Source organism: Pelophylax lessonae (genome assembly GCF_965119305.1).
Source record: "Pelophylax lessonae genome assembly, chromosome: 3".
Taxonomy (NCBI): Eukaryota; Metazoa; Chordata; class Amphibia; order Anura; family Ranidae; genus Pelophylax; species Pelophylax lessonae.
Genome location: NC_138770.1, coordinates 477547986 through 477566076, shown reverse-complemented (window position 1 = coordinate 477566076; position 18091 = coordinate 477547986). Strand labels below are relative to the sequence as shown.

The following is an 18091-nucleotide window of genomic DNA, read 5'->3' as shown; positions in this document are numbered from 1 at the left end:
AGGGAAGATCTGCTGTCTCCAGGTTTGATCTTCCATCCTGCTTTACAGTCGTTGGCTTTAACGGCATGGCTGTTGAAAGCCAGGTGTTTAGAGATTGGGGTCTTTCTGACTCTGTGATTCCTACACTCTTGAAGGCTAGGAAATCGACTGCTAAGAAGATATATCGTACGTGGAAATTGTACATTTCATGGTGTGAATTGCTGAAGCTCGCTTGTTTTTGATTGCTAGTGTTTTGGCTTTTTTGCAGGAAGGGGTTGAGCAATGGTGCGGCTTTGGGTACAATCAAAGGCCAGGTTTTGGCTTTAGCTATATATTTTCAATGCCCATAATCCGGACTTTTGTCCAGGGAGTGCGCCATTTGGCTCCTCGAGGCAATCCCTGCTACCTCCAAGGGATCTAAATCTGGTGTTACCTGTTCTTCAAATGCCTCCTTTAAAAAAAATACGGGAGATTTTGCTGCTTTCTTTGGCTCAGAAGGTTGCCTTCTTGGTGGCGATCACTTTTGCCCGCAGGGTATCTGAATTGGCGGGGTTGTCTTGCCGCTCACCTTATCTGGTGGTACACAGGGATAAGGTAGTACTTCAACCTAATCAGTCGTTCCTTCCTAAGGTGGTTTCTAATTTTCATCTGAATGAAGACATTGTGTTGCCTTCACTTTGCCCTAAACCTCAGCATCCTAAGGAGTATGCCTTGCATTCTTTGAATCTGGTTCGGGCGATCAGGGTTTATTTAGAGACCTCTGAGTCCTTTAGAAAATCAGACGCACTCTTTGTCCTTACTAATGGACGTCGTAAGGGATTGGCTGCGTCTGCTGCGAACATTTCCAAATGGATCTGGCAAAAGGTGGTCACTGATGGGTCAGGTTCCTCCTTTCCCAGTGAAGGCTCATTCTACAAGAGCGCTGCAGTGCCTCTTAGGCTTTTCGCCATCAGGCGTCGGTTCTACAAGTTTGCAAGGCGGCAACTTGGCCGTCTGTGCATACGTTCACAAAATTCTACAAGGTAGATGTGTTGGCATCCGTGGATGCTTCTTTAGGCCGCAAGGTTTTGCAGACTGCAGTTTAAAAGTGAATTCTGTTTAGTTTCTCTTTGCGGGTTAAATTTTTTTCCAGGCGAGCTAGAGTTGTTCCGTTGAGCTCCATGTTACCCGGTTGGCTAAGTTTAGCTATTGGGGACTAAAGTTTTGTTTCTGCGTTGTTTCCCACCCCTCATGATTTTACTGCTTTGGGACATCCCTATGAGTCATGAAGATAAGGAGCTGCGTTTGTCGATGAACGAGAAAACTGGATTTTTATAAGAACTTACCGTAAAATCCTTTTCTCTGAAGTTCGACAGATGCAGCACCTGCCCCTCTACTTCTGAGGTATGGGTTTTTTTGTCTTCTAAACACTGCTTGCAACTAAACTATTCGATGAGAGAAGAGTCTGAGAGGTTATGCCTGCAGGGACAGCCCACAAAGGCGTGGTTACGTTTTTTTCCTGCCTAGTGCCTATTCCTAGAAGGGAGTCGTGAAGATAAGGAGCTGCGTCTGTCGAACGTCAGAGAAAAGGATTTTACGGTAAGTTCTTAAAAAAAATCCAGTTATTTGTTCTACAGAAGCGCCATTGGGGTACATAAAAAACGGGCAATTGACAGTAGCGACTAAAGACTTTGGGCAATGCATTATTTCCAAAACTAGTTCAAAGGAAATGAAATATAAAAATACATACAGCATATTGTACATTTGTAGTGTAGTAAAGTCATTTGATTAGATTTCCCCAGAATGTTGTTATTGGCACTTGTAAAAGTGACCTAATGTGACGTTGAATGGTGTGGACTTATATGCTTAACCACTTGCGTACATATACTGTGGCAGGTCGGCTCTATTACGCAAAATGACATACCTGTACGTCGTTTAGTGTAATAGCCAGTGGGGGCACACTGATTGCCCAGAGGGGGAGCAAATCAGCGGGTCCAGCGGAGGCGATGATAACCGGCCACCCGCAGTCGTTTCCCAGAGAGACAGAATGGCGTTCTGCCTATGTAAACAATGCAGACCGCAATTCTGTCACAGATTAACACAGAGATCCTGTGTTCCTGCTATTCAGAAACACAAATCTCTATGTTCATCTAGTGAGTCCATCCCCAACACAGTTGGAAAGCATCCCCTAGGGACACACTTAACCCTTTGCCCCTGGTGTTAACCCCTTGCCTGCCAGTGTCAGTGCAGTAACTGCATATTTTTAGCAGTGATTGCTGTAGTAATGTTACTGGTCTCCTCAAAAGTGTCAGGTGTCCGATTTGTCCGCCACAATATCGCAAGTCCTGCTAAAAATCGCGGATCGCAGCCATTACTACATAAAATAAATAACTGCCATAAATCTAAACCCCTAGTTTGTAGATATAACTTTTGCGCAAACCAATCAATATACACTTATTGGGATTTTTTTTTTACCAAAAATATATGGCAGAATACATATTTGCCTAAAATGATGACAAAATTAGATTTTTTTAATGTATTTTTTTTTTCATTATTGTCACTCTTTTTTGTTTACAGCGCAAAAAAATAAAAACCGTAGAGGTGATCAAATACACCAAAAGAAAGCTCTATTTGTGGGAAAAAAGCACATCAATTTTATTTGGGTACAGCGATGCACGACCGCACAATTGACAATCAAATGAACGCAGTGCCGTATCACAAAAAATGCCCTGGTCATTGAGGGGGTAAAACTTTCCGGTCCAGAAGTGGTTAAATTTTAATTTGTTAAAACCCAACTTCAGCTAAAACATTTTTGGTTTCAGAGAGAGAGGTTTATAACTTGAGTCAAGGTTTTTTTTTTTTTTTTTTCTACTAATTTGCTATTCAAGTGACTAAATATGAAATTAGGAGATCTCTCCAGTGTGCACAACCTGCTTTAAAAAAAAATGTTATATTACTCTCCCTACTGAAGTGATTTTGCACACATCCTGTTTTGTTGCTCACATACAATTTGAGGGAAAATGTCCCCATCAGTTACACAAATGGCAACAAAAAAAACCTGACAAATTCTAACCCTTCCCCACTCAATCAAAATAAGTACAGTAACCTTAGTTTGTGAGCATAATTTGTTCCGGACGCATGCTTGTAATCCAAAGAGCTCTTATGTCAAAGCGAATTTCCCCATAAGAAATAATAGAAACCCAGTTGATTCGTTGCACAACCTTTTATTCATATAAAAATTATTACGGCAATGCAAAATACAGTATAAAGAATAATGTGTAATTTGGCCCCCCGTATCATCTAAAAAAACCTGGCTGAAACCTTTCAGTTTCTGCCCTTTCCCCCTGTATGCTGACCACGGTATATCATGGCTGCTGTGCCCTAACACCGTGGTCAGCGTACATGTCTCCTTCATCCGCAGCCCTGCACTGTCCCCCTCCCCTCTCTGCTTTCTGCTCCTGTGTTAGATGCCTGCCCCCTCCCCTTCTAATGCTGAAAAACCTTTTATTATCTTATATAATCCTCTTTGTTTCCCAATGGTATCTGCTTCTGTCGCTGTGTTTTTATAAAAAAAAAATGCTGGCTTTACCCGATTTCAGAGCGCCACTCGGCCGTCACGTGACCAAATGTCTCTCGCCTCCTCCTCCCCTCCTGACTAACGTCAGCGGGGGAAACTCGGCTCCGCCCGCTGCAGCTATCAGGCGGGGAGTGGAGAGAGGCAGCGGGGTCACGTAATGGTCGATCGGCGCTTCGAAATCGGGTAAAGCCAGCATTTTTTTTTAATAAAACACAGCGACAGGAGCAGCTAGCATTGGGAAGCAAAGAGGATTATAGCAACATAGCAGTGTGGGTTAACAAACACTTTAACATTGTGAGTGTCATTCTTTTTTTACATTAAAATTACTGCTTGGTTATTGCTCGTATATCAAGACAAAAAAATGTTGCTTGTCTTTCAAAATGCTCGTAAACCGCGTTACTCGTAAACCAAGGTTTTACTGTACTTCATATCTATATTCACCAGATGGGATGACTAGGCTCCCTATATCAGCCGATTAGAAGAGCTTCTGCTAAACTCACCACACACAATACTTTTTGATAGTACAAATTCCCTTAGATTTGCCAACAACAATGTAGGGCCAGGGACTGCGCTCAATTTTTGTGTAAATAAATAATTCAATAAATAAGTAAATAAATATGTATATATATAAAAATTAGTGGTAGTGAAAATGTTGCCTAACTCTATAATTCACCATTGTGTGACATTATAAGATAAATTAATTCATATGGATATCTCCAATGTGTGAAAACATCAATAAATAAGTACATTTTAAATAATATATAGTCAATAAATATTCAAACAAACAATTATGGTGAAAAGAGTCCAATTTGCTATAAGGTGCTCTTAGTGCCGGTTCAGACTTCTGCGATCACAGACATCGCATATGATTCGGAGCGCACTGCTCCTAAAATCACATGCATTGTATGTGCGGTTCGAGTTCAGCCATACAGTTTGAATGGCTGAATTTGCACCGCAATCTCAGTGAACACGCACAGGACCCTTTTTTTGGTCCGCAGCAGAATCGGATTGCATGGTGGTTCACACCAGTGCGATCCGATTTCTGTGCAAACTATCAGGTCGCACTGCGATATGCGATCTGATCTGGGGGTGTCGTTAACTTTGAATTGACACCCCCAGCATATCGCATATGGCAGTGTGAACTGCCTGTGCTGCGGATGCGATGCGGGAACACGCAATATATTCGCAGTGTTCCCGCATCGCAGTAATGTGAACCGGCACTTAGTGCCAATCTAAATAGTGAACGAATAGTGCTAAGCAAATAGTGTTTCAAGAAAGTCCAATTTCCTGAAAGGTGTTCTTGGTGTTTGATTTAAATGGTGAGCAGATAATCATGGAACAGTGTCTGCTTGGTGAAAAATTCAGTGGGTATGTGCTTCTTCCTTCCACCTCCACCACATGCACAGCCCACTTACCAGATGACCCCTTGGGGTCAGATGCAAAATATGATCACCTACTAAGGTATCCCACTAGCCTTCACCAATCTACTCCAGGGCCCACTCGTTGGTTAATGCATATTGAAATAAATGGAGGCTTTATAGTGCAGTATTTCCATACATTTTATTCCAAAATAAAGTAACTTGCATTAAAATTGAAGAGAGCCGGCCAGGGAGATCGGAACGCCATTGTAAACACAGCTGACCATTCTTCTCTCTGAACTGATCAGAGTGCCTGTGATCCTTCTATGTAGGAACACAGGTCTCTGTGATCATTTAACAAGCCACACCCTACCCCCCCCTCCCCGCCACAGTTAGATTCGCTGCCCTAGGCTCACATTTAACCCCTTGATCGCCCACAGTATTAACCCCTTCCCTGCCAGTGTAATTATTACAGTAACCGTGCATATTTTTTAGCACTAATCACTCTAGTAATGTAAGGGGTCCAATCTGTCTGCTGCAATGTCACAGTCCCGCTAAAAATCGCAGATCGCCGCCATTAATAGTAAAAAAAAAAAATAATAATAAAAATGACATAAATATTTCCCGTAGTTGGTAGACGCGATAACCTTTGCTCAAACCATCTAAATACGCTTATTGCGATTTTTTTTTTTTTTTTTTTTTTTTTTTTTTTTACCATAAATATGCAACAGAAAACAAATTGGCCTAAAATGTTAAAAAATTTAGATTTGTAATTTTTTTGGGGGGGGGGGGGGAATGTTATGTAGCAGAAAGTAAAAAATATTGTTTTTTTTTTTTTTTCCAGAATTGTCGCTTTTTTTTTGTTTATAGCGCAAAAAATAAAAATCACAGAGGTGATCAAATGCCACCAAAAGAAAGCTCTATTTGTGGGGAAAAAAAGGACATTCATTTTATTTGGTTACAGTGTCGTACGACACTGCAATTGTCAATTAAAGTAACGCAGTGCCGAATCGCAAAAAATGGCCTGGTCATTAAAGGGGCAAATCCTTCCAGTCCAGAAGTGGTTAATAGTAAAAAGGTTAGGTCTGAGCATGTAGGCCCTTTCCAAAATAATCTGGAGTGGGTGACTGGGGACAAAGAGAAGGCACATTTGTTAAATACTTTCTTCAGCTTTGTGTATACAAAGGAGCATGGGGGGAGCTCATGACTATAATGAGGATGGTATTGACACAGCCCCAAATGATCCACAATGGCTCAAAAGTGATATGGTCCAGAAATATTTAGACAGAATAAAGGTGGATAAAGCGCCTGGACCAGATGGCATCCACCCACGCATCTCAAAATAATTGAGTGCTTGAATTTCAAAGCCTTGTTTCCAATTTTTAGGGACTCGTTAAGGACTCGATTGGCGTAGGGCCAATGTGGTGCCCATATTTAAAAAGGGATCAAAGTCTTTGCCATGTAACTATAGACCTGTTAGTTTAAATTCTATAGTTGGGAAGATACTGGAGAGTTTAATAAAAGACCACATAGATGAGTTCTTGCTGGGAAAAAAAATTTTAAGCAACAGACAGCATGGATTCATGAAAAACAGAAGTTGTTAAACAAACCTGATTTTTATTTTTTTTTTATGAGGAGGTAAGTAAAACCTTGGACAATAGGGGTAGCTGTGGATGTAGTGTACTTGGATTTTGCAAAAGCGTTTGACACAGTTCCCCACTCATGTCTAATGTGTAAGGTAAAGTCTACAGGCTTGGAAAGATCAGTTTGTAAATGGATAGAAAATTGGCTAAAAGATCGAATTCAGAGAGTAGTGGTAATGATTCTTTTCTCTTACGTCCACCGCCGCCTCTAAGTCATCACTATTAGGGTATTGACTTCCGCTCCGCAGGAGTAGCTAGGCATAAGACTTAGTCAAAAGAACAAAAGCATTTAGCATAGACACACCCATGGGGGCTGTCCCACTGGTCAATACCCCCCTGCAGTGATTTCTCCCAACTCAGTTTGTTTCTGCCTAGCATCAGGAGTAGTTAGGCTTCCCTGTGCTGGGGCTACAGTCTCAGCCTTTCTAATCTTTTTTTTCTTTTGATTTTCTTTGAAAATTTCAGTTTTTTCTTTGATATACTAGCTGTTTATTTTGTCAGCTTTAGTTTTAGTCGGTTCTTCGGGTGAAGATGGATCTTGCGGAGCTGGGAATCGGACTGACCGCCCTGGTTCTCCAGGGCAGAGGGTCAGAGGGACCCCCAGCTCGCCATCGAGCGTTCAGCCATGTGTTCGTCCTGGCATTATGAACGACCCATCCCTGCTCGCAGCAGGGATGCCGCCTGTGAGGTGGCTACCTCACTGGACACATCTGCGGTGCTGCAGTATCCTGTCCTTGGCTAACGGCATTCCTTGTCAGATGAGGACAGCGGCTTTCCGTTCATAGAGGCACCCCACGCCATCCGGTACAGGTAAGTACTTTCTGTGTGGGGCCTCTGTCTGGGGTGGCAGTCCTGTGTTGCTGTGTATTCCCCATGTCTGTGCCTGTGTGGGGCTCCCTGATGCGATCCCTGCGCGGGTCTCCTTTTACATGCGCTGCAGTGATGTGTGGTTTTGGGGGCCCCTTCCCCTATGTCACTGCAGTGTTTTGGGGGTGCAGACTGTGTGTGCGGCGGCCGCAGCGGGTAAAAACCGCGCGGTCTGCCATTTTAAGTATGGGCAAGCATGTCTGGCTTCACTGTGGGCTTAACTGCATGCTGTTTTGGCGCCATCTTGTGTGTGGCAGAACGATCTTTCCGAGCACATGTTCGGCGGCCATCTTGCCGAAGCCTCCCATTCAGTTCTATGGGCAGCCATTTTCCCTGGGTCTTGCAGCTTATATTTCAGCCTCTGATGACCTCACTTCCTTTTCCTCTGAAGCAGCGATCGGTGTGGTAACACTCTGTGGGGGCTCTGCAGACTGTCTCCTTCCTGGCTCAGCTTTGTCTCCTTTTGGGGGTCTGTGTTCGCTGTGCATATAGCGGTGGGCTTCGCACTCCGCAGCGATCTTAAAGGGCCAGTACTTTTTTTGTGTAACTTGGGCAATGGAATCTCAGGACAGCATCTTCCCTCCAGCCCTGGTGGGGGACCCCAATCCTACTGTACCCCCTGTTATACCTGATTTGTCCGCCGTAGTGGCGTCTTTAGTGTCCAAAATGGAGGTGCTGATGGCTGAACGTGCTGCTAGCAAAAGTCCTAGATTATCTGTCTCCTCTGATTCAGATGGTGATGTGGCTGCTGTGGCGGGCGTGCCCTTTTCAGGGTCTCGCTCATCCCTGGACCCACTGGAGTCTGAGGCAGAGGTGGAGGGGGTTGATGATTCTCCCCCGGGGTCGCCTGAAGAACGCACGACTATGGATGAGTTGATTTCTTCTGTGAAAGAAACACTACATATGGAGGATGAGCCCACTCCTCCGGGCATTGTGTCTTCATTTGGTACACACAGGACCCGCAAGTCGGCGCAGGTTTTTCCCTGCCCCGCTGAATTTCATTACACTGTGAATGAACTGTGGCGCAATTTAAAACGTCCATTCACGGTACCTAGTCGGTTTAAACTGCTTTATCCCTTTGCGCCGGCTATGGACTTGCGCTGGTGTGTGCCTCCGCAGGTGGATCACACTGTGGCCGTCATTCCTACACGGTAGCGGGTTCCTTGCTCAAACCTATTTTCGCGTCCGTTCTGGTGGCTCAGGCTGTGGCGGATTGGACTAAGGTGCTTAGACGCAACCTCGCGTCTGATTCTGCCCCAAATGCCACGCCAGCTATGGTGGATCAAATTCACCAAGGAGTCATGTATTTGTGCGATGCGGCCTTGAATGAGGCCCCTTTGACCGCACGCCTGTCGAGTGTCGCGGTGCTTAACCGTCGACTGGTCTGGCTGAAGAGCTGGTCGGCTGACCAGACATCACGGAAAACAGTTGCTGATTTTCCCTATGCAAGTTCTCGCCTTTTTGGCGAGGCGTTGGATACCTTGGTAAAAGGCGTCATGGGGGCAAGAGCACGATGCTGCCCCAGAACCCGAAGAACAAGTCCTTTCGTGGCAAGCGGGGTTCCGCCTCTGAACCCAATTAAGGGTCCTTTCGTGCCTTTAGGAATCAAACCAAGGGCAAGCCCTTTAAGGGCCAAGGTAGCCAGAAGAAACCCTGGGCGGGCAAGCAGAAGTCCGGCAATGCTGGTGCGGCGGGTCAATCTGCCTGAAGGGGCGCCCTCACCCATTTCAGGGGTGGAAGGACGTTTGCGCTGTTTCCTCCAACTTTGGCTGTTCCGAATTCCGGACAGGTGGGTTCAGGAAATCATTCGATCAGGGTACAAGATTGAATTCCTTTCCCGGCCGGCGGACAGATTCTTTCCCTCAAATCTTCATTTGACCCCAGGGCGCCTGCAGGACCTGCATCAAGCGGTGCAGGACCTCCTTGCCCAGGGGGTGATTGTCCCGGTGCCTCATCAGGACAGGTTTCGGGGGTTTTATTCCAATCCGTTCACTGTGCCCAGAAAGGAGGGCAAGGTCCTATTTCTGGAACCGCTTCGTGCGCGTTCGGAAGTTCCGTATGGAATCTCTCCGCTCGGTTGTGGCCTCCCTGAGCCCAGGGGAATTCCTGGCCTCTATAGACCTGAAGGATGCGTACCTACACATCCCCATTTTCGAGGGTCACCAGAGGTACCTTCGGTTCGCAATAGCGGAGGACCACTATCAGTTTGTGGCGTTACCTTTCGGTCTTGCTTCGGCTCCAAGGGTCTTTACCAAAGTGCTGGCACCTGTTCTGGGCCTGCTAAGGGCACAGGGCATTGTGGTTTTGGGATATCTGGACGATCTCCTGTTAAGATCAAGTGCCAGCCAGAACCTACTGCGCGATCTGTCCACCACGGTACAGACGCTCCAGGAGTTCGGATGAACCATCAACGTACAGAAGTCGACCTTGTCTCCTTCGGTTCGTTTTCCCTATCTGGGAATGATACTGGACTCTGCTCAGGCAAAGGTGTTCTTGCCGGAGGACAAGCTCCGGACCTTACAGGACGAGATCAGGTCCCTCAGGGACAAGCCATCCTCGTCACTCCGGACCTGCATGCGGTCCCTAGGGTTGATGGTATCGGCCTTCGAGGCGATACCCTTTGTTCAGTTTCACACACGGTCTCTTCAAGCGGAGATCCTGGCCAGGTGGGACAGACTACCTCAGTCCTTGGATCTGAGTGTCTCATTGAGTCGCCGGACCAGAATGGATCTTCTGTGGTGGCTCCAGTCCCCGGCTGTGTCAGAAGGAAAATCCTTCCGTCCGTTACTGTGGACGGTGATTACCACGGATGCCAGCCTGTCGGGCTGGGGTGGAGTCCTGGGCAACCTGTCTGCCCAGGGCACTTGGTCGGGGGAGGAATCCTCCTTTCCGATCAACATATTGGAATTACGAGCGATCAAGCCCTGTCTCTTCCAGTGGTCGGATCGACTTCGGGGCCGTCCTGTTCGGGTACAGACGGACAATGCTACCGCGGTGGCTTACATCAACCACCAAGGGGGCACCAGGAGTGCCGGGCGGCTCGGGAGGTGACTGACATTCTGTCTTGGGCCGAGACTCATGTCCCGGCGATTTCAGCAGTTCACATTCTTTGCATTCTTTGGATGTTGTCAGGGCGATCGGGGTGTACCTGTCGGCGACGGAATCCTTTCGGAAGTCGGATTCTCTCCTTGTACTTCCTGAGGGTCCTCGGAAGGGTACGGCCGCGTCTGCGGCAACCATTGCCAAATGGATCAGACAGACCATTGTCCATGCCTATTCGTTGCGGGAACGGGTTCCTCCCTTCCCTGTCAAGGCGCACTCTACCAGGTCAGTGAGTGCGTCCTGGGCATTCTCCGGCATCAGGCCTCGGTGGCCCAGGTGTGCAAGGCTGCGAGTTGGTCGTCGGTGCACACCTTTTCCAAATTCTATAAAATTTATGTTCTGGCGTCGGCTGATGCCTCCTTTGGCCGCAAAGTTCTCTGTGCGGCAGTGCCATAGGGATAGGTTTTGTAAGGGTCCCTGGCTGTTGGGGTTGTTTTTCCACTTGGGTTGTTTTCCTGGGTTGTTGCTCATGTTGAGCCCTTTTTTGTTACCCAGAAGGCTACCTTTCTGTGCATGCAAGGTTCCTTTCTCTGATGTGGGTACTGCGTTGCTTTTCTGGCGTTTGCGTTGCCCACCCCTCATGTCTACACTGCTTTGGGACGTCCCCATTAGTGAAGACTGTGTGAATGAGCGGCGACTGTCGGAGGACGTAAGAGAAAACTGAATTTTTGTAAAATCTTACCGTAAAATTCCTTTCTCCTAGTCCTCCGACAGTCGCCGCCCCCGCCCCTCTTTTGGGAGTTTTTTTATACACTATCACTGCTTGCAACCAAACTGAATTGGAATGGCTATTGCAGGGGGGTATTGGACTAGAAGGACAGCCCCCATGGGTGTGACTATGTAGATAAATTGTTGTTTTACAAGTCTTATGCCTAGAAACTCCTGTGGAGAGGAAGCAATACCCCATTAGTGAAGACTGTGTGAATGGGCGGAGACTGTCAGAGGACTCGGAAAAAGGAATTTTACGGTAAGATTTTACAAAAATTCATTTTTTTTATTGTTATCCTCTTGTTCCCTGATAATAGTAATGAAATACACTTTTCATAGATGGGCATGTGCCTTTCACACTTCTGAGCCCTTTTTATTATTTTTTGAGTATCATTAGAATGTAGAAAAAGAAAGTGTTAGAATGTATGTAAACCCTAACAAGCCACTCTTATTTGCTCCCATTTGGCCTGTTCAACAAGTATCTCTTATTTGTTGTCTTTTGGCCTATACAAATAAAAGCATGTTTTGTACTTTGTGTGGGACGATACCTTTACATTTGCATTTTCTCATTTGAAAAAGAGCCTCAGCTCTAATATACTGCATTGAGAACAAAGCAAATAGAAAGTGCCAACAGTGAGATAAATAAAAAAATATTTAAAAAAATGTACAAATGAGAGAACAGTGCCAATAATATAGTGAAACATGACTGAAAAATATTTTAGTCTATAAATGCCATGTGCATCACAGTGTGCTAACAATATCTGTTCATGAATCCAAAACGCGAATATTAATAATTGCGAGAAAAATCCACACCACAGGTGTATAGGAAATTCACTTTTAACAGAAGGCAATGAGCCCATAATATGAGTGGGATATAAGGGCATGATATGTATCTTGTTCCTAGGACTGAAATTACCAGCTCCTCTGTTTCACCTCCAAAACCATGCCTCACAGGATTGTCATATCTGCAAACACAATATTTTTAATTTGCGTAGATCAATTGTATTACAAATCGGCTTAAAACTCATATAGTTAATGAAAAAACAGTGTCAAACTTGAAATACAGATGAAACCATTTCACCGTGTCCTAGCTATACCCTATGTGTTTGGTCAAGTATAACGCCATCATGCTATATGTTTGATAAATGCAATGTTCTTTCAAAAACTTGTTTCAGCCCTCCCTGTTCTTCCCTTAGACTACAATACCCACCTCCTTTGTTGTGAGGAGAAGGTGGTCTGTAATTTAGCAAAAAAAATAATGTATGTTGGAGACTAACACCAATCCTTCTGATTTAAGTCCAACAAAAGCAGCTGCTTGTCAGCTCACCAGATGTTTTTGTCAGTATCAACAAGTATTTCACCGTAAAAGAATAAAACATGGATAATGTGCATTAACGTGGGCTACTAATGATCCTAATTTTTTTTCGCTGTGTATTCACAGGCAAAGACCTTCAGAGTTACTTACCCGATGTAAATGCTCTTCTTCAGTCAGATGAACTTGGCAGTTTGAAGTCAAATCGATGTTTTGAGTTTGTTCTAAGAGCAAACTATGAACGTTTTTTAAAAGAAACTGCATAATTTTGATTTGTAAATGCCTACTATCTTGTTTCCAAATACTGATATGTGCTAATAAAATTAGAACTGGTTTCATTAAATGTGATGAGTTGTGTGTTTTTTCCATTCTAATATTTGCAAGTCACATTATTTAATCCGTTATGGACTTTTGAGTTTGCAATATATGTCCAAAAGACATCAAATATACAGAGCATAAAAAACAGCACCTTAACCATGTTGGAAACGCTGTTTAAAAGAGTAACGAAGTAATTCAATGTAGCAACATTGTATTTCTCTTTCGTTCATTGACGGACACAGCTCCTGATATTCATAACCATTGGGTTATACTGCCCCCTACAGGAGTAGGACACTAGGCAAAAAATAATTCTGGCTACACACATGGGCACTCTCAGGAGGTATACTCCCTCTCTCTGCTATATCCACTCTATACTATACATTTTTTTTCTGCTTAGTCAGGAGTAAGGACCTAGTTCCTTGCTGGGGTCTTTGATCCTGGCAATTTTTTTCTTTTTAGATAGAAATGTTTTCTCCTGGATTTTTCCTGTGAGATCTACAATTAACTGCCAGACTGGACAGCAGGCTGGATAATCTAGATAATCACCCCTTCTTAAGAAGTGGACTGTGCCACTGGTGGTGGACCCTCCGGTTTTCAGATTAAACAAGGCAACCATGATTCCGGTTGAAGAGTCCCCAGCCTTTAAGGATCCGGCTGAATGGAAGGTGGAGGCTGTGGCCCACACTTGGTACACTCTGGCTGGTTCGGCAATGAGGCCGGTATTCACCATTGCCCTTGTGTCGCAAACTCTGACCAAGTGTACTAAGCTCCTAAGCCGTGACCTGGAGAACAGCTCCCCCCTGCCTTTGCAGAGCTGGCGGATCAGCTGATCCAGGGGCTGCAGTTTGTTTGTGATGCCTCTTTGGATGCTGCTCCCCTGATGGCTCGCCTCTCTGTTTTTTAGCAGCGGTCCATCAGTGTGTCTTTTGGCTCAAGTGCTGATCTGTGGATAAGACTTCAAAAAAGGCCTTGACTGATCTTCCTTTTCAAGGAGATCGCCTGTTTGGAGCTACCCTGGATGACATCATTAAAGGTCTCATGGGGGGGGGGGGGTACTTTTCTTCCGCAGGCTATTAAGGACAAGGAACCTCATTGTAGACGTGGGCCTTCCTTCTAAGCTCATGAGAAGTTTTTTAGTCCCTCAGGTTTGAATGACAAGGGCTCAAAGCCTTTCAGGGCTTCTTCTGGACGATCCAAATGAACCTTGTCTGGCAAGCCAAGATTGAGCTTCTCCAGACCCGTGGACAAGGCTCCTTCTGCATGAAGGTGCTCCCTCACCTGTATCGGGGGTAGGGGGAATTCTTCGCTGGTTTCCGGACCCGTGGACTTCCCAGGGGCAAGACAAGTGGGTCCACAAATTTATTCAGTCTGGCTACAAGATCAAGTTTCGCTCTTGTCCCCCGGCAAGGTTTTTTCCTTCCAAATTGCGCCTGTCCCCAGACTTCTTACTGGGCCTTTTTGGGGCTGTACAAGACCTGTTCCTCCAAGGGGTGATTGTCCCGGTTCCGACCTTGGAACATTTTCAGGGTTTTTACTCAAACCTGTTCCGAGGAAGGAAGGCAAAGTGCGTCCAATCCTGTACCTCAAGGCGCTAAACTGCTTTGTGCGGGTACAGAAGTTAAGAATGGAGTCTGTTCGAATGGTGGTGGCATCCCTGCATCGGAAGATTTCCTCACCTCCTATCGAGATCAAGGATGCCTACTTTCACTTTCCAAAATGTGCCAGTCACCAGCGTTTTCTCAGCTTTGCTGTGGGAGAGGAGCATTATCAGTTTGTGGCGTTAGCTTTTGGTCTCAAATCTGCTCCTCTGGTCTTCATAAATGTGTTAGCCCTGGTTCTAGCTTTGCTATGCCAACAGGGGATCGCAGTATCATGCTACTTGGACGATCTCCTGCGAGCGGAGTCTCCCTCTCCTATGGTGGAGTACCCAGGAGATCACAATACGAATTCTGCAGGCGTTGGGCTGGATTCGGAATTTTCAGAAGTCTGCCCTGGTTCCGTCCACAAAGCTGAACTATTTGGGCCTGATTCTGGACTCCTTCCTCTGGACAAACTCCAAAAATTGCAGGCTGCAATTCGCCTCCTGCAAGCCAACAAATGCTCATTCCTCCGGACTTGCATGGGGGCGCTGGGCCTGATGGTGTCTACCTTTCGAGGCGGTTCCGTTTGCACAGTTCCATACGAGGTCCCTGCAAAGGGAGATTCTGACCAAATGGGACAAGACTCCGCAGTGGATATGGTGGATTCTGATATGCTGGTTTCCTTCTCTGGCGCTTCGGCTGGGAAAATCCTTCCTCCCCTTGTATTGGACAGTGGTCACCAGAGATGCCAGCCTGTCCAGCTGTGGAGGCGTCCTCGGCAAGCATTCTGCCCGGGGGATCTGGACGCTGGAAGAGTCCAGTCTACCAATCAATGTCTTGGAACTCCGAGCGATCAGACAGCTTCAGGGTTGTCCTGTGCACATTCAATCAGACAACGCCACGGCCGTGGCTTATGTCAATCACCAAGGGGGCGCAAGAAGTGTCCTGGCGGCTCTAGAGATAACCGGCATTCTAAGGTGGGCAGAATGGTTCGTTCCAGCCCTCTCCGCCGTACACATTCCTGGGGTAAAAAATTAGCAGGCAGATTACCTTAGTCGGCAGGCGTTGAACCACGAGGAGTGGTCCCTTCATCAGGAGGGTTTTCATCAACTGTATCTCCAGTGGGGCACCCCGAGGTGAATCTGTTGGCATCTTGACTCCACAGAAAGGTGCAGAGGTTTGTGGCTCGGTTAAGGGATCCTGTGGCGGACGCCACAGATGTGCTGGTGGCCCCGTGGGTTCTGTATAGTCTGATTTACGCCTTCCCTCCTCTCAAGCTTCTGCCCAGACTTCTACATAGGATCGAGGCAGAAGGGATTCCGGTCATTTTAGTGGTTTCGGACTGGCCTCGCCGGGCTTGGTACGCCGATCTGTTGCAGCTGGTCTCCGACGTTCCTTGGCAGCTTCCTCTCAGGGAGGATCTGCTTTCCCGAGGACCGATCTTCCATCCTGCTTCTCAGTCGCTGGCTTTGACAGCTTGGCTGTTGAATTCCAGGTGCTGAAGGATAAGGGTTTATCTGAATCTGTGATTCCTACACTGTTGAAAGCTAGGATAACTACTTCTAGGAAGATCTGCCATCGTACGTGGAAGACGTACATTGTGTGGTGTGAGTCTCTTGGGGTTCATCCTCGCTCCTTCTCAGTGGCTTAGATCTTAACCTTCCTTAAGAAATTGGCCTTGAGTACCTTTAAGGGCCAGGTATCTGTTTTGGCTGTCTTCCAATGACCTTTGTCTTCAGGGTGTCCGACATTTGGTTCCTCCAGTGCGGGCTCTGTTGCCACCTTGGGGTCTTAATTTTGGTGCTTTCAGCTCTGCAGAAACCTCCCTTCGAAAATATTCGGTAGAATATTCTGCTTACACTGTCCCAGAAGGTGGCCTTTTTAGTGGCTACCACCTCTGGGTGCAGGGTCGGAACTGGCGGCATTATCCTGTCCATCTTACCTGGTGATTCACAGGGATGAGGTGGTTCTTCGCCCCTGTCCATCGGTCCTTCCAAAGGTTGTCTCTGATTTTCATTTGAGTGAAGACATTGTGTTGCCTTCCCTGTGTCCCAGGCCTAAACATCTGAAGGAAATTGCCTTGCATGTCTTGGATGTGGTCCAGGCAATTAGGGTGTACCTAGCAGCTACAGAGTCTTTCAGGTAGTCAGACTCCCTGTTTGTGCTCATGAATGGACCTCGAAAAGGGTTGTCTGATTCCTTTGCGACCATTTCCAGATGGATCCTACAGACGGTGGTTCAGGCCTATTCCATCAGGGGTCAGGTTCCTCCTTTCTCTGTCAAGGCGCACTCTACTAGGGCACTTAGTGCCTCCTGGACTTTTTTTCATCAGGCGTCAGTGACGCAGGTTTGCAAGGTGGCCAACAAGACCGATACAGTCTCCTGTGCTTGAATGCTGAGTTAAAAGAACGGCTGTTAACTTGGCTTCTAGGATCTGCCCTCTCAGAACAATGGGTATCCATACAGACCGCAAACATAAAAAACAAGAGAAGGGCGCACCAACCTAGTGCAATACCATAAAACATTTATTGAAAAATGAAAACACATGCCACACACAGTACTCACAAACATATATGCTAGTGGTAAGCATGGGAAAGGTTTCTTTTACAATCTGGAGACCTCCAGAAAATAAGTAGTTTTTGATAAAGCATGAGGACTGGAAGGCGTCTGTGGTATTGGGGCGATGCGTTTCAAGGGAGAACCCCTTTTCATCAGAGAGCTTGGAGAACCTTCAATTTGCACATGATTTCAGTTAAAGGAAGTTTAATGAAAGAGTGTTTAAAATAAAAATGTGTCACTAATTAAAAGAGAAGTACTGTATGGGGAAAAAATGTTGGCCATACTTCTCTTCTGCACATACTTTTGCACTTGCTTTTAGTGTAACTTTACAAAAATGCACACATTTTCATTTGTAAATAACTTTGCAATGCTTTGTACCAGAATTGCTACAACTTAATCGTATAGTACAATGGTAAAGACCCTCACTCAAAACTTTGGCAGAAAGCAGGCAAAATAGAGCTATGACAAAACCTCAGACAAACATTTGCTCTGCCGAAAGCCTGCACAGCCCTTAATCAGAGGGATGCTGCTTCCCTTGCATTGTAGCAGGACCAATGGTCACCTGTAACACTGGCCTCTGCTTCTGATTCTAGTTTTACTTCAAGTGCAGGGCCGGCGCTACTTTATAGGCAAGGTAGGCGCCGGCCTAGAGCGCACATTGGTCAGGAGCGCCCTATCTGCCACTGTAAGTGGGTCCTTCCATTCTGCCGCTGAGAGGGTGCCTGTTCTGCCACTGTGTGATGGATGTCCGCTCGCCGCAGAGGGGAGGCTGGGCAATGTCATTGCGGACCACCCTACCTATCCTCTGTGCCCATAGCTACAGAGAGAAAAGCTGGAGGCTTTAGGGAGGTGGAAATTAAAGAAGAAAGTCAGCGCACCAGCTGACTACCAATAGAGTGAAGAGGGAGGAGCTCTGCTAGGGGCATCCTTGGCGAAACGTGTGAAGAGGCACTGAGGGGATCGACTGACAAAGTGAGTAAGTAATTGCCAGTGCAATTGATCCCATCTCCCACCACCACTGCCTCTTGCTGATCTCACCACCCCCACAGATCTCATCCCTGATGTGGGGGGGAGGATGGCACTGCCACTGATCTCATCCCCCCACCACC

At 46.2% G+C, this 18091-nt stretch overlaps 1 protein-coding gene across 2 annotated transcripts in view; it reads left to right on the top strand.

Annotated features, from left to right (window-relative positions):
* The window catches only part of NUP133 (nucleoporin 133), an 899557-nt gene extending 886707 nt beyond the window's left edge, over positions 1 to 12850 (top strand). For both annotated transcript variants that reach the window (XM_082249111.1, XM_082249110.1), the window contains exon 25: positions 12655 to 12850. In XM_082249111.1, the coding sequence (XP_082105237.1) occupies positions 12655 to 12791 (137 nt within the window). In that variant the 3' untranslated portion in view covers positions 12792 to 12850. The remainder of the gene's footprint in view (positions 1 to 12654) is intronic.
* Positions 12851 to 18091: the final 5241 nt, after the last annotated feature.